Genomic DNA, 22,930 nt, shown 5'->3' with positions numbered 1-22,930 from the left:
AAGGAAAATATTGGCAAGAGGGCCATACATTAAAACTTCTGGTAAAATCAAGTGGGCACAGAAGAACTAGAAATATTTGAAAAGTTTCCATGTCATTGGCAAAGAGCATCTTGTGAAACTGGACTGTCCAAAAATTAACACCTGGAAATGACATTTAGGTAATGTCAGGAGTACATCACAGCAATCCAAGGCAGCCATAAAAGATGCATCCAACTATTAGTTGAGAAAGCATGCTTTCTGGTCTATGACTAGAAGAAAAACGGAAACTAAGTGAACACATCAAAATTCAAAAGGAAAGAGCAGGAAAATATATCAGCATGCCAAAAAGAAAAACAACCATTTTTAAAAAAGCACATACAACTAGAATTACTGAGTGTAAGGGTCAAACAAAACAAAATGCTTCCAACAGGGAAAAATGGCACCCAGAGCAAGTCAGAGCAATCCCAATCCCAAAGAGAATGACTCAAGGATCACGTCTGAGTGTTTTAAAACTCTCAGAAAGGCCACAAGGTAGAACACCAAGAAGAAAAATAAGAACAGGACAACTAAATCCAAACAAAACATCTATGCATGCAAATCAAATTAGAACAAAAAGATGTGGATCAAAACCTAAAACCTTCTTCCAAGCGATAACCCTGCCAGAAGCCCATCAATACTTCATAACTGCAACCCTAGACCTGTAAAAGAAATAAATTCCAGATGAGATACGGGCAGCCAAAGGGGCAAGTCTGAAGCAACCAACAAGAAAGCCTTTCCCCCCTCCTGCTTCTCAGCTTTTTAATCTCAACTTTTGAAAGATTACCATGCTTCTTCTAAAGGAAATGCTGAAAAATTTTTCTGAAAGACACAGCAGAGTCAGTAGGATTTACTCAGACCTAGACCCAAAGACCAAAATAAAAGATCCCCTCAAAATGATACAAGAATCCATACAAAGTACTCCAAAAAAATGTGTCAACTCTATATGCCATTGCATGAACTGTTATTAGCCACCACTGAGATTTCAGGATGGATCTGTCACTTTCAAGATATGATTTCCCCAGGATTCAAACTAAATGACCAGAATAAAACACATTGTTATGCTTCAGAGCCTGTAAGAAAAAGTCCTTGAAATTAATGTCAAAGCATGTTATTTAAAACGTACCCAAAATCACCTGACTTAGTTAAGAATGAAACAAATATGTTTATAGAGTAAAATGACAATCTGGAGAAAAGTCTTTGACAAGTTCAGAGAAGGGTGTACTAGAGATCACATGTATGTATGTGTGTGTGTGTGTGTGTGTGTGTGTGTGTGTACATGCACAGGTCCTGAAAGTGAGAAACTCAGAATTTAAGTTTCCAAATTTTAACAGAAATATAATAATTTCAATTCTATATACCAAAAATATTGGTAGAAAAAGTAGCCCAAGATTCATTATGGAAGGAAAGTTGAACAAAGAAGCTGAAAGGAAGTACAGCACACGTTACAGCATTTCTAGGCATGAGGAGACAATAAAGAAAGAAGAGTTGGTAGGAGTTAATAGAGAACTGGGGCAAGTGACATGTCTCTCCCAGCAGAGTAAGAGATTAGATAGACAATACAGGTAATTACCTATTCTTTCCTACTTAAGTGGGAACACATGACTAACAGTGAATTAAAATTTGAAATGTAAATCAAGAAGAAGCCAGTAACTGGATAATGTGCTCCTGGCACAACTGAAGATAATTTACCCAAATCAATAATTTACCCAAATCAATCTATTGGTCAATAGGTCCAATATATAGCTGTGTGTTTTTGTTTTTTGTTTTTGTTTCCACTTCCTTCATGTGGAGGTTCCAAGGCCAGGAATCGAACCTGCACCATAGCAGTGACTCGAGCTGCTGCAGTGATAACGCCGGATCCTTAACACACTACACCACATGAGAACTCCCAAAATAAGTTTTACAGTAAAGAGCCTGAAATGAAAAATACTGTAACATTTTAGAAACATCCTGACATGGGGCTTAAAAGTATAATAACTTACAATAACTAATGCCTTCTCTATTTATACAGTGATGAAATAAACTAATGGCAAACATATGCTAAAAAGGAAGAAGTCAAGAGTTCTTCTACCTTCTTAATTTTGATGGATAATTTAGCTTGAAGAGAATAGACTGAAAAGTGAAGAGAACTTCACTGGAAAAAGTTTTGATTAAGGCAGAAAAAAGAATAAGGCAAAGGAAAGACTAAAGAATGAAAATTCTCTCCCACCAGAATAGAAGAAATAACTATTTAGAAAGACAATGAAAAGGGAAGCCTCCATGCAGGCATACTTAAGGCATGTATACAGGATAGAGGATGAAATGCCGGGACAATACTATTACTGATAAAGAGAACCAGCCCCTTTGGACAAGATGGTATGTTAAGTTATGACTTAACTCTACATCCCTAAAGTCCTAATTGGTTAACGAATAAATGCTCTCAGAAAGTATAATCAGTTTTCCTTAGAAAAAAAAGGTATCCTCAATTTATGTGCATGCGTATTTTGCCCTCACTCTCCACTCCTAAGTTGACCTTTTAAATAAACAACAGAAGAAATGCTGGTGAATGTTTTATTACCTTGCTAACCAAAGATTAAAATCAGATCTAAAAATAAGGTCAGATACTATGTTATATACCTATTTGGGGAAATCACAAAATCAAAACTTCACTCATGTGGCATAAGAGAAAAACTGTTCACTATATAGAATACAGATTTTCCAAAGTCTAAATTTTGTCGTGTGTGTGTGTGTGTGTGTGTGTGTGTGTACGCTAAACATTCCTCTGAGAAGGCTGCACCTAATTCTTATGACCATTATCTTAAAGCAAGAGTCAGTAAGTTTTTTCTGCAAAGGGCTGCACATATCTTTGACTCTGAGGGCCCTAAGGTGTCTGATGAAACTTTTCAATTCTGCCACTGGTGTGCACTGCAAAATAACCACAAACAATACATAAGTGAACAAGCATGGCTCTGTTCCAACAAAACTTTATTTACGGATAAATTCTCTTTGAATTTTACATAGTTTTCACATGTCAAAAAACATCAGTCTTCTTTGATTATTTTCCTTAACCATTTAAAAATGTAAAAACCAGAGTTCCCATCGTGGCGCTGCGGAAATGAATTTGACTAGGAACCATGAGGTTTCAGATTTGATCCCTGGCCTTGCTCAGTGGGTTAAGGATCTGGCGTTGACGTGAACGTGAGCTGTGGTGTAGGTCGCAGATGTGGCTCGGATCCTGAGTTGCTGTGGCTGTGTTGTAGGCTGGCAGCTGTAGCTCCGATTCGACCCCTAGCCTGGGAACCTCCATATGCCATGGGTGCTGCCCTAAAAAGCAAAAAATAAATACATAAATAAAAGAAAATAAAAAAATAAAAATGTAAAAACCATTTTTAGCTCGAGGTCCATATAAAAACAGGCAGCAGGCCAGATCTGGCACATGGGCTATAGTTTGCTGACCTCCTACCTTAAAGAATGACAAGGTTCATAAAAGTAAAATTTTCATACTACTATACTACTAATTTGATGTCTTGTGGCTTTTTTCCCCCTGAATCATATGAACATCACTAGAAATCCACTATTAGGGAAGTAACCTGCAACTTTTCATGAAAGACAAGAAGTGCTCTAGGAAAGAGGTATGATGTTAGATGCAGATTTCCCAATTATTTGCTCCCAATACAATTAAGATAAAGTGAAAGGCAAGAAAATATGGATGGGGGGGGTAGGGAGGGAAATACATTAATACTTATGTCATAATAGGAAAAAAAAAATCTGTCAAGCCATCTAAACATTTGCTAAAAATAAGAGAAAACTATGAGTTCTGGTTCACATACATGTACGGCTGAGATAGTCTTTTTTTTTTTTTAATGTTATGGCAACACCCACAGCATATGGAAGTTCCTGGGCCAGGGAACGAATCTGAGCTACAGCTACAGCCTACACCACAGCTGTGGCAACCCCAGATCTTTAACCCACTGCACCAGGCTGGGGACTGAACCCGCACCACAACAACCTATGCACAGCAGTTGGATTTTTAACCCACTGCACCACCACAGGAGGAACTCCAAGACATTCTTGATATAAAACAATATGCAACACATTCTGAAGCTCATTATGCATTTAATCAAAACATATTTCTTAAACCACAGGAAGCTCCCACTCTTCATGCCAGTAATGCCGTGAGGCCTACCACTGTCTTCTGGTTAAAATAAAATTCACAATTTAAAATATTCCAATTAATATCCTACCTTGCATGTTCCTGAACTCCCACAATCTCTACTTCACTATCTGAAGAGGCAATATTAATTTCTTCATTGAGTGGTGCATTGCCAGCAGGTGTTTTGTCACTTGCTAGGAATCCTGGATCCAAATGACCTGAGAGAGAGAGAAGGGGGAAAAAAATAAGCACTACATTTTGACTCCTTACCAGCATCAGAAACAACCCATTGACAGATTTCTCATTGCATTTTAATCACTGAAGTGGAACTGCCTTGTGAGAGCTTGCCTCAGCGAAACTGTTACCTATGTCAAATAAGCCGGGGTGGTGTTCTATTAAAAAAAAAAATTAAACAGAATAACATGTTCACTGTTAAAAGAATGTTCAAACAACACAGAAGTACATAAAAATAAGAACGTCACATCTCCCACTTTCCCTCAGAAAAAAAACTTTGGAGTACTCTGACAAATATGTACATCTAAATTTAAGTATATATAAACTGCGGTAATAGTTTACGTTACTCTGTAATGTTTTCTGCATTCAATTCTAGTCTGCTTTTAAATGACCTGAAAGACAGGTCTGTCACCACTTAGAGGTCAATGGGGTTCTCTACTGATTATCACTTTAATAGAATAAAATTCTAAACCAAAAAATCTCAAAGGTACAAATGGAGTAAACAATAGAATCATTAATATCATATTTATACTGGGATGCCTTATGAAAGATTTAACAATTTTCCCTAAAGGAATGTAGACTTGACAAAATCATACCCGAAACCACATCTAACAGGGAAGGCTAGAAGCTAATCACAATTTTTGCTGTAAGCAACTGAAACATAACTTGTATGTTGCTGACAGTTCTCATTAGACAGAAACAAACCACATACTCTGGAAAGCAAAACAGTTTGTGGCACTGGAGCATGTTAAGAACTTTTTCACAAAGGTCTTCATAAAGCACCTATTCCTTGGTGCAATAAAACATATTTTCCAGCATTACAGAAAACATGAGCTTCACAGAATTGTCTCTCAATAAGGGCTAATGGCATAGCATCAAAGTACACAGTTCTATAAACAATTCTAGCAGGAGTTAAATTCAACCTATGTACCCAGCTCTTGAATGCTGTAACTTGAAAGGATGAATTTTAGAATATTTAGGTGTAAATAGGAAGTAAACACAGTTGCACTGGTTGTAAGTTTTCATTTACTATTTAAAGGGTATTTTTATTTAAATAAATTGTCATGTGATACAAAATTATTTCCCATTTAACATTAAAAAAAAAATCCTTTGTGACACCTCTTAAAAACCAAACAAGTTAAGATTTTATACACACAACTCTCTCCTCCTCCCTCTCACCTCACTCATTCCAATACTTCAAGGTCATTGAGAAACCTTATACTTTTCATTACTCCTGCCAATTTTTAGTGTAACCTTTTTGGAAAATTATGGACAGTCCCAAAGCAAAAGCCTTACGATATTTACACTCTCTGACCCTATAATCCCATCTCTGAGACTTTGGCCTAAAAGAAAAAACTTTAAATAAGCAAAGTGTTCTGATATCAAAAGACAGCCGCTACCATGCTATGTAGAAACTTGGGAAAAGTGTATATATAACATACAAAAGTGTTACACGTAACACTATAAAAATAAGTAGAAGCAAGTTCGAGAGATTTAAGATGGCAGAACAGAAGGCCTAGAGCTCAACTTCTCTCCTAAAAACAACAAAATTCACAACTAAAAGCTGAGCCATCTACACCCAAATGGACCTGAAACCTTAAAAAAGATACCCTACTCCAGAAGAAAAAGAGGAGGACACATCAAGAGGTAGGAAGGGCGATTTCACAATACAAACAACCCCATACCTCCCGGGTGGGAAGCCCCACAGACTGAAAACTAACTGGTTCACAGAGACTCACCTACAGGAGTGAGAGTTCTGAGCCCCACATCAAACCCTCACAAGCTGGGATCTTGGGAGAAAGGGCCCCTGGAGCATCTGGCATTGAAGGCCAATGGGGCTTGTGCCCAGGAGCTCCACAGGACTGGGGGAAATGGAGACCCCATTCTTAAAAGGCACACACGGACTTTCACGTGCACTGGATCCCAGGGCAGAGCAAGGTCTCCATAGGAATCTGGGTCAAACCTGACTGCAGTTCTTAAAGGTCATCCTGCGAAAACAGGGGTGAATGTGGCTTGTTGTGAGGGAGGGACATTGGAAGCAAAGCTCTTGGGAATATTCAGCAGCTGCCTTTCTCTGGAGGTGGCCATTTTGGGAAAATCTGGCCCCACCCATCAGTCAGTGCTGAGAAGCCCCAGGGAAACAACAATCCAGGTGGGATCACAGCCCCACCCCTCAGTAAACAGGCTGCCTAAAGACCCCTCAGGCACACAGCTGCCTCTAATCCCATCCAGAGACTAAGCCCCACCCATATAGGGACTAGAATCAGCTCCACCTACCAGTGGGCAGGCATCAGTCCCTCCCCTCAGGAAGCCTATAGCAAGCTGCCATACCGACTTCAGCCACAAGGGGTGCAGACACCAAAAGTGAGAGAGGCTACAACTCTTGTATCTGTAAAAAGGTCACCACACCAAAAACCTATAAAAATGAAAAGACAGAGAACTATAACTCAGATGAGGGAGAAAGAAAACCACCCCAGAAAATCAGCTAACTGATTAGGAGATTCTCAGCCTCCAGGAAAAAGACTTTAGACTGTTGATGCTGAAGATGACGCAAGACATTAGAAATAAACTGGAGGCAAAGATGGATAATTTACAGGAAACACTGAGCAGAGATACAAGATATAAAACTTAAACAAGAAGCAATGCAAAATACAATAACTGAAATAAAAAATTCACTAGAAGCAGCTAACAGCAGAATACAGGAGGCAGAAGAACAAACAAGCTAGGTGGAGGACAGATTAGTGGAAATTATGGATGCAAAACAGAAAAGAGAAAAAAGTTGAAAACAAATGAAGAGAGTCTCAGAGAACTCTGGGACAACGCTAAACGCACCAACATCCGATTACAGGGGTGCCAGAAGGAGAAGACAGAGAGAAGAGGACAGAAAAAATATTCCAAGAGATAATAGCCGAAAACTTCCCTAACATGGGAAAGGAACCACTCACTCAAATCCAGGAAGCACAATGAGTACGATATAAAATAAACCCAAGGAGGAATACACTGAGACACTTATTAATCAAACTAACCAAAATTAAAGACAAAGAGAAAATCCTGAAAGCAGCTAGGCAAAAGAAACAAGTAACATACAAGGAAACCCTGATATGGTTATCAGCAGATTTTTCAGCAGAAACTCTGCAGGCCAGAAGGAAGTGGCATGATATACTTAACATGATGAAAGGAAAAAACCTCCAAACAAGATTACTTTACTCTGCAAGGCCCTCATTCAGATTTGAAGGAGAAAGCAAAACCTTCACAGATAAGCAAAAGTTGAGAGAATTCAGCAATACTAAACCAGCCTTACAACAAATACTAAAGGAACTTCTCTAGGCAGAAAAGAAAAGACAGCAACAGGAAACAAAAACTCCACAAATGACAAGGCTCACCAGTAAAGGTATATATACAGTAAAGATATGAAATCATTCATGCACAATTATGCCACCAAAATCAGAAATCATGAGAAGAGGTGGGTACAAATGCAGGATACTGGAGATGAACTTGCAATTAAGAGAACAACAACTTAAAAACAATCTCATATATATATATATATATATATAGACTCATATCAAATCAAAAATCTACAATTGATACACAAACAAGGAATCTCTGGAGAAGAAATATATCTCATAGTAAATAAGTGTGTAATCCACCATGAAGGGGGTCATTTGACATCATTCTTGGAATGCTGAAGTCTTAGATCTGATTCTGATTTCCTCCCCATCAAAGAATTTATGATAATTATAATAATGCAACTGTACAATTAAATAATACAGTTCTACAATTGTATTATTAATAACCATTTCTCTCCATGGTACAATGTAAGGTCTATAATGTCTTGTTTATCACATCACCTAGAATGGTGTAATGCCTTTATTGAAGAATCAATAAGATGGAACAAATTGTGAGGACATATTTATATAGTTACACTGTTTTTTAACCAATTTATGCATTTTATATTTTACTTGTTTTCAGAGGGTATATTATTTTTGTTATTCTTACCAATTAAGTTATTCTTTTTATTATGCTATATAAAATATTTAATGATATATAAGGCTTTCTTCTTTACAAATTTTAGTTGCATAATATATACAATTTCAATATAATTCTAATTTTTAAAGAAAAATTGAAATGTAATAGATAATACTAAATAGTGAAGATGAAAGCCATACAAAATGGGATAAAGCATAGAATAAATTTCCTATTTGTCTCAGCATATTTTCCATTCCACTTCTCCAGAGGGAGACACTTAATCTGTTTCTTAAGATCCATGATATAATAATCTGTCTGAATGTAATGGTGTTTAAATATATGTATTTTGTTCTGTAAAAAAAAAAAATATTCTGTGATAATCTATGTGGGAAAAGAATGTGAAAGGGAATGGATGTATGTACATGTATAACTGAATCTCTTTGTTGTACAGCAGAAATTATCACAACCTTGTAAATCAACTATACTTCAATAAATTTTTTTTTAAAAAAATGAAAGAAAAAAAAAGAAGCAAGTTCTACCAACATTCAAGGGAAAAAAAAAATAAGTAGCTGCTGGTTAAAACCTATGAAAAGTAATCAAGTTTGAGTATGATTTGGGGCCCCTTTTTTTTTTACAATTCTTTAATATTACTTTTACTTTTTTCTTCAATTGAAAATGATGTGGGGATCTGCTGTATAGCACAGAGAACTCTACCCAGTATTCTGTGATAATCTATGTGGGAAAAGAATCCGAGAGAAAATGGATATGTGTATATGTATGACTGGGTCACTTTGTTATGAAGCAGAAATTATCACAACCTTGTAAATTAACTATACCTCAGTAAAGAAAAAAAAGAAAAAAGAAAAATGGGGCACATATGAGAAAATAGAAGATTTAAAAGGCTTCTAGATACAACTGGTGACAGATTATTCTACAGTCTACATAGGCTTGTTAACCTTGTGTATTAAAGGGTAATGTATATGTGCTTCTATGTGGTGTTGGCAGTGGGCACATATCTTTGAATTCCACAAGCCTACAAAACTCAGTGTTGTTATATCTAGGTTGCTTATGTGGGATTTGGTTAAGTCTGGATTTGGTAAATCTAGATCCTTGCTCTGATCAATACTTTACCTGTAGCCAAGTCTTTTGCCCAGTTTCTACTCCAATGTTATAATTAAGACCATTATCATGCACAGTTCCTACTGCACAGCTAGGGAGGAATACAAATTGTATACTCTCCCTTTTTTTTCAAACCTTCAACTTGTCCACATCCAATAGTTTGAGCAGCCTTGCCTTGTGTACCTATAACAGTCTACTTCATCTATTTGTTTCTAAAATAACTACCTATTTATGACCTGCTATGCACTGGGCTCACTGCTAGGAATAGCACAGGGAACAAACAAGGGAAGCATGGTTTCTATCCTCAACGAGCTTACAATATATTCAGGAATAATAAAAAGCAGTCCATTGCATTATGGCTTGAAAACTAGTCTGATATGGAGGTAAGAAAATGTCCTGGATGCAGAGAGAAAAGGAATGTCTCCCAGACTTGAGAATAATCAAGGACACTGAAGCTCTCGTGGAAGAGTTGGCACAGGTAAGGGAAGCAGCATTAGGAAGCCTGCGTTGCCCTTTAGGGTATAAAATTTGGTGAGATTTGGGGTAATGGTAGTAAAAAGAGTAATAAGAAATGAGCTGGCAACATCAGCAGAGGTCAGATCATCAGTAAGAAGTCTGGACTTGATCTTGAAAAGCAGGGAGTGAATAAAGGATTTCAGAGAGGAGTGACATGATTTAATTTTGTATTAAATTTTTTTTCCCTTTTAATGTATGGAAATGCAACTAATGGCAAGGCAGGAAATACTAGAGCCAAGGAAACCAGTTAGACTGCTACCCTGGTGAGAAATGACTGGCTGAAACACAAAGGATGAGGATGAGTAATGCTGGGAATCAGGCAGATGAAAGAACATAAGAAGCAAAAAATGATGCCTAGGGGAATGGTTCCTCAGGGCTACCTGAGATCCTGTCTCCAGGGCTTAAGTCCTAATTTCACCCCAAATAAAACTTAACTCTCAAAAAGGAAAAAAAAAAAAAAAAAAAGCCTAAGTTTCTGGTTTAGTTAACTGGATATAGTGCCATTCAGAGCAACAATGAACAGGTGAGGGCAGTTGCTTAGGACATGATGATGACAGGCTTCTGAGATGTCCAACAAGACAGCTGGAGGCACTCCTGGTCTAAAGCTCAGGTCAGAGATTTAGAGAGGAAACAACAGATTTGATTAAGTCCTCCCAATAGGTGGGATGATAAAGGTCATCCAGAGGAGTGGATTCCTAAAACGGAATCTTGACAAACACCAGTAATTAAGTGATGGGAATAACGGGAGGAGCTCACTAAGGCTAAAGTGAGAGACAGAAAGGAAACCCCTAAATATGAAGCCAGGGAACCATTAAAAGAGCATTTCTAGGAAGAAGTGCTCAACAATCCCGAAGAGAGGTCCACTGAGAGGAGGGAATAAGTAGAGCCCACTAGAACTGGTGGTAAGATGACCGTACAAGACCTTGGCAAGGGGAACCTCAGAGGAATGATGGGGCTGAAGCTAATGGAGCAAAGCAAGCTGAAAAAGAATGCAAGGGAAGGAAGAGCAGACACTTCCAAGAAGTTCACCTATGGAGGAAAAGGCAACAGCCAGTACTGAGAAGAACATGGGCTTGAGGGAGGGGGCACGTATGTACCTGTGGTATTTTTACTGGCCATATTTAGAAAAAGGCAGAGAACAAACAGCTTTCGTGGCAGAAACCTGAGGTAATACTGATTGGTAAAGAACACAGCAAGGCCATCTGCCGAGCACAGGTGCAAGCAGGGTAGCAGAGTAGAGAGAGGTTCAGAACAGTGAAGTACTCACTATGCAGAAAGAGTGCTGCCACAGGAAAGGGGCAAGGTGCTGGGCAGCACTGAGAGCCAGGATGAAGCTGCAGAGAGATTAGGAAGTAACACGACCCTTAACTCTCCCCAACTATGTGATTTTTTCCAGTGTGGATAAAGGCTCCAAGAGTGCATCAAGGGATCAAACGTGGCCAGCTGATACAATAGAAAAGCTAACTATACAAGGAGCTGAGGACACTGGCAAAGGAGAGTTAGGCTTGCATATGCTAGAGAGCAAAAGAAACGCAGTGAGGGGAGATGAAAAAGGATTGGATGATGGGTTCAATGAGGTAGAGAGATAGCGTAGTGGAAGTAACTGGGAGAGTATAGAAAAGACCCTAGTGCAAAAGGAGAAAGAATTAGGAAGAGGCAGGAGAAACACCAATGTGAAACACTATACTTCTACCCTCTTGGCCATCCACAAAATACAACCCTCTGGGACCATCCATTTGTCTTTTCCTCCACTCAGCTGCTATTCTCCTTTGCTCCAGCCCCCTACCATTGCCCTGCCCAAAGCTTTTCTACTGCCCTCTGGAATGCCAGCTCCATGGAAAACTGCACTGAACCTCCTCTTCAACCCCTCATGGAAACCTAACTTTCTGAAAGTGCTGCCTCCCCTGCAAACCTCCGACTCCTACACCTCAGTCTGGGGATCAGGATTCACTCATACATTGAGGATGTTCTCCATCCTCATGTACTGACAGCAGCAGCAGCCGTTATATTTCAGGAAGTTTCCCTTTCACTGTCATATACTGACTCCAGAAGTTTCACCCATTCATGAAACATTACTGGTACTCAGCTCAGTCTCCCTCCCTTTGTCGCTCCTCCTCCCTCCACTTTAAGTCCTGCTATCACTATAACCCATTATTATGAGTGCTCATTATTTATATGGACAACCGCCCCTCAACTCTCCATGCCTACTCACTTTTTAAGAAGCAAGGAGCAGAGAACCCCAAGAGACACTTAAAGCCCCCCATGGTGGACTCACAGCAAGGGGCTCAGCCCGTACCATCCTACAGATTAAAAAGCTAACTGAATTAAACCAAACCAAAAAAAGCCAGTTGTAAGGAGTCATGATTGCTACAACCAAACTCTTCCTCCTTGATTACACAATACTTTTAAACAGTAATTAAGAAAACACAACAAAAACATGACAGAATTAGTTAACGCTTTGTAGCTCTATGCCTAGTTTCACCTCCATGGCTCTAACTTATAATTCCAGTTTGTGTAATGTTCTGTGAAATGTCTCAGTCATCAATATTTCTGAATAACTAGCTTTCACTGAGGCCCCCCATGTTGACCCTATCACCTACACAGTCTCATTTCAGATTGGGAAATATCATCACTCTGCCCTTTTTCCAAAGGAAGAGATGAAAAATTACTATGCTACTTTTGCTCATAATTTTATAATATCATAAGAAAAGCACAAAGGTAACTATTACCAATATTTAAGATTCTTCTAACTTTATCCATTATGAGTTCAGAAACCAATAATTTAATACACTGCTTTCACATTACAGATCAACCCAAACCATTTTGGCAGTGTAATTTTGGCCATAAAATTTATAATCCAAACTTGGTGGCATTTAGTATTATTAAAGAACCTGCATGATGCTCTAAAACTGATCACTCAAAATCAGGGTGTACTCTTGTAGCCATTATCTTTATTGCTTAGTCTAAGAGTCAGTACAAAATAAAACAGGGGCAGGAGGGTAGGGCAGGGGGGTGGTTCCTGGTGAGTGAGTGTTAACAACTCTAGACTAATGGTGTGAGAGTTCTGCCGAATTTTCTATCAGAGCCATTAAAGGAAACCTGCCACTCAGATAACAAGTCAGCTGGGACCCATACCCAGTCTATGGGGCACCATGCTCTAAAGAGACACCCGGGCATTCTCCAGTAGACAGGACACATCCCCTCCTCTATTTAAGAGCCAGAACAATTAGTCCTTTTCTCTCAGTGTAACCTTCTTCAGCAAGTCACACATTGCTTTGGAAGCTCCTGTGCTTCAACCAAAGGCCCAACCCTCTCTGGCCTTTGGGCCATACCCATGCTGTCCCATCCCTTGACCTCAATAGGATCCAATGGCAGAGCAGTGCCTAAAGCATACACAAAAGTGAGTCAGTCAAAATGCTATGAAGTTCTTCACTGTCAGTGGTAACAATCTATTCCTATTCTAGAACAAGAATAAGCCCTTAGAAAAAGTGTAAATATCATAATTACCATATATTAAACTTAAAATAAAGCAGAGGGTTTATATTTAGTAATTGTGGCAGCTGGTTGTCTCTGTGGTCTTTGCCTGCGCTGTAGCTCTTTGGAAAAGTAACTTCTTTCACTCTGCGAAGAAAGTCTAAATGTTTGCCTCCTACTACAGACCTCTGAACATAAATAAGTCAGAAAGAAGAAAAGACAGATAGAAACTAAATTACCATGGCAAATACTTTCTTTTTAAATCACAAATCTACTATGACCCAGTCCTAGGCCTATGTGCAGTATATAAAATTACTACATACTGGATGACAGTGGCATGTTACATGTTAAAAGAGTTAACATCTTAAATCGCTACTCATTTAGCTTTAAAACAAGCGAATTACTACCTTGTGTTTGGTTTTTTCAACAAAAATATTAAAAGGAACTTTAGGGAGTTCCCATCGTGGCTCAGGGGAAACAAATCTGACTAGCATTCATGAGGACTCAGGTTCAATCCCTGGCCTTGCTCAGTGGGTTAAGGATCCAGCATTGCTCAGATCCTGCGTTGCTGTGGTTGTGGTGTAGGCCGGCGGCTACAGCTCTGATTCGACCCCTAACCTTGGAACCTCCATATGCCGCAGGTACAGCCCTAAAAAGTTTTAAAAAATAAATAAAAGCAACTTTAAAAAGTGGGAGAAGAGGAGATCAGTCCATATGTAGCAGTAATAAAAAAGGAACCTAACCAAAGTTGATCTCCTTCACAAGACTGATTTTAAAGTACTAATAACAGAAACATGGCCATTCTGATTATAAAAAGCCCTCACAAGGTTTGTTTCTCTTCACTATAACTAAGCCTATATTACGGACAAATTAAGATTACCATCCCTGGAGTTCCCAATGTGGCTAGCGGTAATGAACTTGATTAGTATCCATGAGGATATGGGTTCGATCCCTGGCCTTGTTCAGTGGGTTAAGGATATGGCATTGCTGTGGCTGTGGTGTAGGCCAGCAGCTGCAGCTCCAGTTAGACCCCTAGCCTGGGAACATCCATATGCCACAGGTGAGGCCCTAAAAAGAAAAAAAAAAAAAAAAAAAAAAATACTATCCCTATTTCAAGGATGGGGAAATGCTCATAGACCCCACTCAGATCTATTTACAAAATTTTCAGGGAGAAAACTAAGAGTTTGAATATTTATAAGCACTCCAAGTAATTTCTATGCCCAGGCAAAGTTTAGGAAATAATGCAGCAAGAGCAACTCATTCCAGGGCAGAACAATAAATGAGAAATCCACTGATTGGGCCCATTAATCACTTCCTTAGTTTACTTCAGCATATATGAACATAATGCTAGTTAGCACTGCTGTGGGCCTGCTGAGTACTGCATCCTGTACTAAGCACATTAGATATGTTATTTCATTTAACAGTGGCAATAACCTTTTGAGGTAGATACTGGTTTCATCCCAGTTTTGTAGATAAGGAAAACTGAGGCTTAACATAATTTACCTGAGCTCACACAGTCTGTAATCTAAGTGGCTGCTGGTCAAAATGAGGTTGTTTGCTGGCAACAGGTTGCTACCCACTACACCGTTCAATTCCAGCATCAAATAATAAAAGGTAGACATATGGCAGGAGTTGAAATTTAGGTCTTTTGTTGACCAGTGGCTTTCCAAATTTCAATTCTTTCACCTTGGTTGGAACTAAAACTAAACAGTAAAAATTATTTTGCATACGCGAATATCATCTAATTGCTTAGAAAAAGAGGCAAGCTACTCTATCGCCAATGACTGCTAATATGATCCTAAATAGAGTGGGACTGTAGATCTGGTCTAAGATGCTGCTATTAATCAGCCACTGTTCAGTGATGGTTTTTATTTAGTTGGGAGAAAGAAGAGGAGGACTCAGCTTAAGCACCACAACATTTATCTTAAACTCAAAACAAAAGAATGACAATCTAATTGATACTAAGAGTCCGTGTCTCAAAAGTATAAACTGGCACTCGATCATAAAATTCTATGAACAGTTTGTTATATGTAAGTATATTCAAATTCATAAGATGGGTTCCCACTATGATGATTACATCAAGACTAGAGTGTATTATAAGGTTTATTTATTACTCACATACTAATATCGGATACGTTTTAAAAGCTTTTGAATGAACCAACAAATGGTTTCATAAGAAAACATCATGGGGAGCTGTTGAACAGCGACCCACATCCTATGATGTACAAACATCTACACGATTTACAGCCCAATACATGTGCTTTCTCTATACATTATAGTCTAGAGAAATTATTACACACATACCAAGAGACACAGGAAATGATAATGGCAGCATCATTTGGAACAGCAGTCTTAATGTCCAAGAAGAGAATGGCTAAGTCAACTGTAATATATTCATACACTGAAATACGAAACAGCAGTGAAGAGTGAATGAACTATAGCAACACTTATCAACAAGAACAAACTGCACGAAACGCTGAATTACAAGTCACAAATGATTACCTTCTATGTAATACTAATTAATATTAAAACACACTTGTTTACAGATGCAAAACAAATGCAAGAGGAGAATGAAGGAATACACAGGAGTACCAAACATCACATACCAAATTCAGGACAAAATTTAGAGTGGAGAGAAGAAATGAAAGGGGAACAGAGAGTTCCCGTCGTGGCGCAGTGGTTAACGAATCCGACTAGGAACCATGAGGTTGCGGGTTCGGTCCCTGCCCTTGCTCAGTGGGTTAACGATCCGGCGTTGCCGTGAGCTGTGGTGTAGGTTGCAGACGCGGCTCGGATCCCACGTTGCTGTGGCTCTGGCGTAGGCCGGTGGCTACAGCTCCAATTCAACCCCTAGCCTGGGAACCTCCATATGCCGTGGGAGCGGCCCAAGAAATAGCAACAACGACAAAAGACAAAAAAAAAAAAAAAAAAAAAAGAAAAAAAAAAGAAAGGGGAACAGAGTGAAGCCATGGGTATTTCCTTCCTCACACGTTTTTGCCCTAGTTTTTGTCTCAGAATTTAGAGTTAAGCACCAAAGGCTAGTGATGTTTTAAATAATCAAGCTGACAATTACTTGAACCTGAAAATGTTCAAGTACCACCTCCCTCAATGCTAGTGACTTTAATGATACTGCAAAACCCCAAACCTTGCACTCTTAGGATGACTCATATAAAACTGCTGAATTCGTTGCAGATCAAAAAGTCAAATATTAACAATTCCATATAGTTCAAAAGATAGTATTAAAATTCTCTATATGAAAAGCAAAAAAAAAAAATTGTTCCTGTTTTTCTTAAGAATTTACTATAAAGTGGTTTACATTTAATGGCAAGATGAAGGAAAGACTAAAGTAAAAACTGAAGCAGAGGAGTTCCCGTCGTGGTGCAGTGGTTAACGAATCCGACTAGGAACCATGAGGTTGCGGGTTCGGTCCCTGCCCTTGCTCAGTGGGTTAACGATCCGGCGTTGCCGTGAGCTGTGGTGTAGGTTGCAGACGCGGCTCGGATCCCACGTTGCTGTGGCTCTGGCGTAGGCCGGTGGCTACAGCTCCGATTCGACCCCTAGCCTGGGAACCTCCATATGCCGCGGGAGCGGCCCAAGAAATAGCAGCAACAACAACAACAACAACAACAACAGACCAAAAAGACATAAAAAAAAAAAAAAAAAAACTGAAGCAGAAAGGATTACTTAATCATCAATGGATGAAAACAGAAGATAAACTATCCATTATATGGAGCAAATTATATAATTTAGAAACACATATTCCACAAAATGTAGTCAAACAACTCTCCTTTGATACTACTTCTTTTCAAAGTAATTGTACATATTAATAAATACTTAAAAGACCCTTGTTGAGCAAAGCAAGTATTTATACACATAAAAACTGAAGTCCAGTTTTAATCAAATTAAATAGGTAGCTACCAGTCACAATACAGTTAAAACTAAATCCAGGTCCTATTCCAAAATCAGCCACAATAACCTAATCAGAAGCTCAACAAATAAGAGAAACTTCTTTTTTCTTTTTTTTTTGGCTGCACCTGCGGCATATGTTCCCAAGCCAGGGATCAAATCCAAGCCGTAGCTGCAACCTACACCACAGCTGCAGCAATGCTGGATCCTTAACCCACTGCACTACAGCAGGAACTTCCAAGAGAAACTTTTTTATTTAGTTCCAATCAATAATGATCTGTGGAGTTCTGTCACCTCTTTCATTTCCAAAAAAATTCAATATAAAAAAGTCCTAAACAATAACCCACTGATATTTTTTATTTTTTAATTATTTTATTTCTTTATTCTGTCTTTTTTAGGGCCACACCCATGGCATATGAAAGTTCCCAGTTTAGGGGTAAAGTTGGAACTGCAGCTGCAGGCCTACACCACAGCTAAGGCAACGCCAAGCACAAGCTGTGCCTGTGACCTACACCACAGCTCACAGCAACGCCAGATCCTTAACCCACTAAGTGGAGCCAGGGATCAAACCCACATTCTCATGGACACTACTTGGGTAACCCCCTAAGCCACAAAAGGAACACCTGCCCATTGTTATTTTTATAATACAAAACTCACTTCCCATAAAAATCATATTTTAGATGGTAATTAGGCCAATGTAATTCAAAATTTAACTAGAAAACTATAATCCCTCTGTAACACTAAAGTAACAAATACATACTACATAAGCAATCTCTCAATCACCTCCATTTCTTAAATACTAGTGCTTTTAGCAAAAGTGTTTAAATTAGAAGGAATGTTAGAAGAAAGTTTTGGGTTTTTTGTCTTTTTAGGGCCACACCCTCGGATATATGGACGTTCCCAGGCTAGGGGTCTAATCGGAGCTGTCGCCACCAGCCTACACCACAGCCACAGCAACGCCAGATCCAAGCCACATCTGTGACCTACACCACAGCTCAGGGTAACAATGGATCCTTAACCCACTGAGCGAGGCCAGGGATCAAACCCACAACCTCATGGTTCCTAGTCGGATTCATTTCTGCTGCACCACGAAGGGAACTCCAGAAGAAAGTTTTGAGGAACATTGTAAAGGAGACTCGGAGGCACTGTGCAAGGTTTTCAAAAGTAACAGCAATGACATTCTTAGAGAGCAAATATCACTCTTAAGAATCATCTCAGAACCAAAATAAACACAATGTAAAACAGGGAGAGAGATTTTCCTGAGATAAAAAAGACAGCAACTGAAAGAAAGGGCTTGGAAAAGACAAAATAAGTAATTACTGCAGAGGAATTAACAGGGACACTGCATACCAAGAGGCAGAAGACAAGAGTGCAGCACTGTACTGAACAACTCTACAGGGCAAAGTGAAGTGGTTCCCACCCCAAACAGTAAGGTGGCTGTGCAGAGTCAAGTGAGCGAAAGCACTTAACAAGGGGGAATGGGAGCAGCAGGCAGTATTAGGTCATCTGGGTAGTTTTTACATATGTTAGGCATTTTTAACTTAAGAAATATGTCTACTGAAATCTACCTATAGCCACAGTTACCGTCTTAGATATTCTCACGTTTGCTTTCTTCTGATTAGGAAAGACGAATGACATGCTACCCAAATCTTTTCAGTTATAAAGGGGACCCTGAAGAGCCACAATCATCTAATGCCAGATGTCTCTATTCACCTGCTCTTCTCAGCAGGGTCCACTATACAAGGAAAATAGCTGCTGGGACACATGCACATTAAACCATCAGAGAAGAGGGGGAGGGAGACCAACCTGCCTCTGCATTCAGCTCCTCTAGAAGCCCGCTGGTCCTCCAGGTAGCTCCTGTGTCCTGGCCTCCTACAGAATTACTGTGCTCTTGAACTACTGCAGCCGCCAGTAAATTGTCCACATTTACCACTTCTGGCTCAGAGCTGGTGTCAGACAAATCATAATGAGCTACAACTGGAGGTCCATCTAGGGAGGAAAGAAAATGTATACTTGTATCTAGCTTGTGGGGTGAAAAATACTTCTGCAACTAAGAGCCCCCTAAATGCCAGTTGCTTTTATCTTGTTATTCTACCTGGTCAGAAAAGCTGCACTTTATTCAATCTAGTATTTTGTACATGATGTCAAAGTGAAAGAGATAACCTGAGCTTACAAAGATGAGTGACACATTTGGGAAGGAGGAAAAGGGGTGCTGTTATGAAGAACAAAGACAAGACTTTACTGAACAGAAGTTACACAGAATTCCTGCCATACTCCTAAAGAGCAAAAGATCAAGGGGAAAGATTCTATAGAGAAAGTGAAACTTCTTAAAGGAAAAAAAAACTGATGTGAACTATTAAACTCAACTCATATTTAAGAGAATGAATCTAGTTCTTCCTCTTAGCTAATACTAAAAATCCTCAGTAGATTCAGAGAAAATCAAATACATATTTCCCTACTTTAGGAGCTCTACTTGAGTGTCATCTATTTCCAGTAAAGCCCTTTTATAATATTAAGGATGTTATGCATTTTTATAACATTCTACAAAAATACTCATAAAATCCATGTTCAGAATTTTGCTTTGGATGTCTTTTGAGGGATATTTCTATTTTCTTTTCCCTGAGAAAAATAACCAGCTCACACTCCAAGGACAACCTTATGGGTAATTTTAGAGGAAGATATTAAAATTCTAAGTAGAAAAAAATGAAGAAATTCCCTCCGCCTCCAAATCACATTAGCTAGCTGAAAAAGGCAGCTGAGTTCTGAAGTAATTACACTGCAGTGATTCTTGTTAAAATAATTCAATATTCAGGCTTGTAGAACAGATACATGCTTTAAAATGCTAATGCTTTAGCAAAAAGCAAAAATAAAAGTTTTCAATCAGGTATGAAATACATCCCTTATAACTACCACCATTTTAGAATAAAATGCTGTTTCTTTTCTGCTCCCCAACAGCTATTTATGAAGTACAAGCAAATCATTTATCTCCTTAAGGATCTTTTAATATCATCCAAAAAACTAACACTAAACACACCTATTTTATGAAACTCTTGACTATGAAGGAATACATATGCCAATGGATCATTAAAATAAAACACAAGGATTACTATTTTAATACAAACATCTACTGCGTCAATTGTTACTAAACAAAACATGGGACACACTTAGAATATTTATCCCTTAAAACTGAGTTCCCAAACCTTAGGTTTATGTTGCAACATTTTTAAAATAAAAAATGACCAAACATAAAAGCAAATGAGTTGTTAAGTGCCACTATATAAAGAACAGACATGTCACAATATGAAATTCTGACGATCATGACAATTTCAGTTGGCTACTTAAAAATAATTTTCAATTCCCCCAAAAGGGTAAATCAAGTTCATAAAATTCAAGAGTGTGGCCTGAGAATCCAGTTGGTAATGGATTTTAGTTCAAATAGCAAAAAAAAACTGGTTCACATTTGAGGTTTTTCTTTTCTAAAAAAGAAAAGAAAGCTGTATCATTTATGGAGTTCTCGTCAGAGTTCAAAATGATTATTATGGAATCAAGATACTGTATGATGTCCAAATATTTGGGTGCCAAAGATATGAGGGTCAAGTACAATATTGACTATTTGACCAAATGTTCTGTTTTCAAAAGGGCTTTATTAAGTGCTTTGTGTTTGAAAAAAATTAGTGATTTTAAAATTTATATCACAAATACCATTCACAACCTCTTGTCCTCACACCCCACCCCCCATAACCAACGAATTGAGGCAACAGGTCAACAGTCAAGTCAAAATTGTACCACTCCTACATGTAAAATCATGCAAAAGTATAAGTGTATATGTACATGCAGAGTAACATCACCTACCCATGTAAATAACTTGTCTGAAAGTCTTCATCAGTAGGAAATACAAGCATAAGCTTGTTATCTGGCTTCAATCTTGTATCTTCCATATTTCCAAACAGCACACCTTATAGCTTAGCTTAAATTTAGTATTCATCATAAACAAAGACAGTAATATTTTCACATTTTAATTAAACTTAAAAATTAAAATAAATTATCACTGTCATTTTTCATATCCAGTATATTCAAACAATGACAAGTCAGTACTTTAATAAAGCAAAGAAAAGGTTGCCCTTCCAACTCTGCCTTCCTACAAGAAACCACAATTACGGATCTTGTGTTCCAAGGTCATCTTACACTTTTCATTATCAAACTAAAATTAAATAAGGTATGTTTAAAGTACTTAGCATCAAAAAATAAATACATAAAATACTTAGCATCAGAGCTTTGGACTTTGAACCACTAAGTGAATATTAGCTAACTGATGGGGACAATTTGTGATATTCTTTTAAAACACGATTCTTGCTCCACAACAGAATTAAAGAGACAGGTAAGATCCTTTTGACGTAAGAATCTCTTAAAGGAAAAAAAAAAAAAAAAAAATCAAACCATTAAAGAGGAGCTAGAAAAACTCAGTACATTAATAAGAGAAGCAGCTGTACTCCTAATCTGACTCCAACAATTCATTACAGGATAGAATAAACATAGGATACTACCCTCCCTCTTTCTTGATTGCTCCTCTGTGCTGTTAAAGCAATAGCACTTGTTACTACCATTATTCTGACTTGCGAAAACATCAAAACAGTCACTTCAAATAAAATTACACATGGGAACATTTCCAGCTTAAAATGTAGTCACTAAACATTCCATGTCTACAATATAGAGGTTACCCAACTGCATACTCTCCCATTTGGTGTCTGTCAATCTTAAAACATCAATTCATACCAAGGACTTACTCATTTTTCTATGATCATTAAAAGTGTCTCTATATAAAGGTAAACTTAACACAATTATTTAATACCTATTTGGTCTGTGGTTAATCCAAGCGCTGTTTCTCCTCCCGATTGAAATATTGTAAAAATTTTTATTGCTCATTACAAGGCAAGAAAAATAAAAGGTCAAGCAATCCTCTATGTTTATGAACATCAATTCATCTATTTTATGCTAGATAGGTTTGTATTCTCTCACTGACCTCCTAGCCTATAAACAGGTTCTAACTTTGCAAATACCAGCACAGATGAGTCTGTTCAATACACACTCCTGATACAGTGATGTTAACCCTTGTCAAAAAATGTTTAGTTTTTCTTTTAGAAAACTAAAAGTTGTTCTCTTCCACATCTCACAGAAACTATTTGAATCACAAAAACAAAAAAAAACCTTTATTGTGTTACATACTAACATCGTTTACTATGTTTATCACTGACAAATCCCTCTTTTCAAAATTGACAAAGGCACAGAATTTTAAAAATAAGATTATATGTAATTTACCACTCCCACTTTACAGGTGAGAAACTTGAGTCCTAGCAAGGTGAAACCAGAATAAATTACAGGTGTTCTCAGCAGTGAGGGAATGGGGAATAGCAAGGATGAGACTGGGACTGGGAGTAGCAGGGGAGGTATAGAATTATACAGATTTCTGACAGCAAATATACAGGTTATAATTCTGCCTACTTCTTAACTGTATGACTCAGTTTCTTCACAGAGCTGTGGTGATACAGTCCTTCTCTCCTCTCTACT

General features: G+C 38.2%; 1 protein-coding gene across 10 annotated transcripts in view; it reads right to left on the bottom strand.

The window, feature by feature from the left end:
• The window catches only part of ARK2N (arkadia (RNF111) N-terminal like PKA signaling regulator 2N), an 86,362-nt gene that overhangs the window by 9,568 nt on the left and 53,864 nt on the right, over nt 1-22,930 (bottom strand). For 3 of the 10 annotated variants that reach the window (XM_003121416.7, XM_021092546.2, XM_084965016.1), the window contains exons 3-4: nt 19,172-19,354; nt 4,242-4,368 (exon numbers count right to left, since the gene is read on the bottom strand). In XM_003121416.7, the coding sequence (XP_003121464.4) occupies nt 4,242-4,368; nt 19,172-19,354 (310 nt within the window). Of the gene's footprint in view, nt 1-609; nt 678-2,965; nt 3,153-3,189; nt 4,369-19,171; nt 19,355-22,930 lie in introns of those variants that run through there. The other 7 variants (XM_003121415.7, XM_021092561.2, XM_084965037.1 and 4 more) reach the window with 4 other exon arrangements.

Source organism: Sus scrofa, chromosome 1 (genome assembly GCF_054392235.1).
Source record: "Sus scrofa isolate SSC_HxYL_T2T_F1_AM1 chromosome 1, Sscrofa_HxYL_maternal_Yorkshire_Landrace_v2.0, whole genome shotgun sequence".
NCBI classification, from domain to species: domain Eukaryota; kingdom Metazoa; phylum Chordata; class Mammalia; order Artiodactyla; family Suidae; genus Sus; species Sus scrofa.
This window is presented reverse-complemented; position numbering and strand designations above follow the sequence as displayed.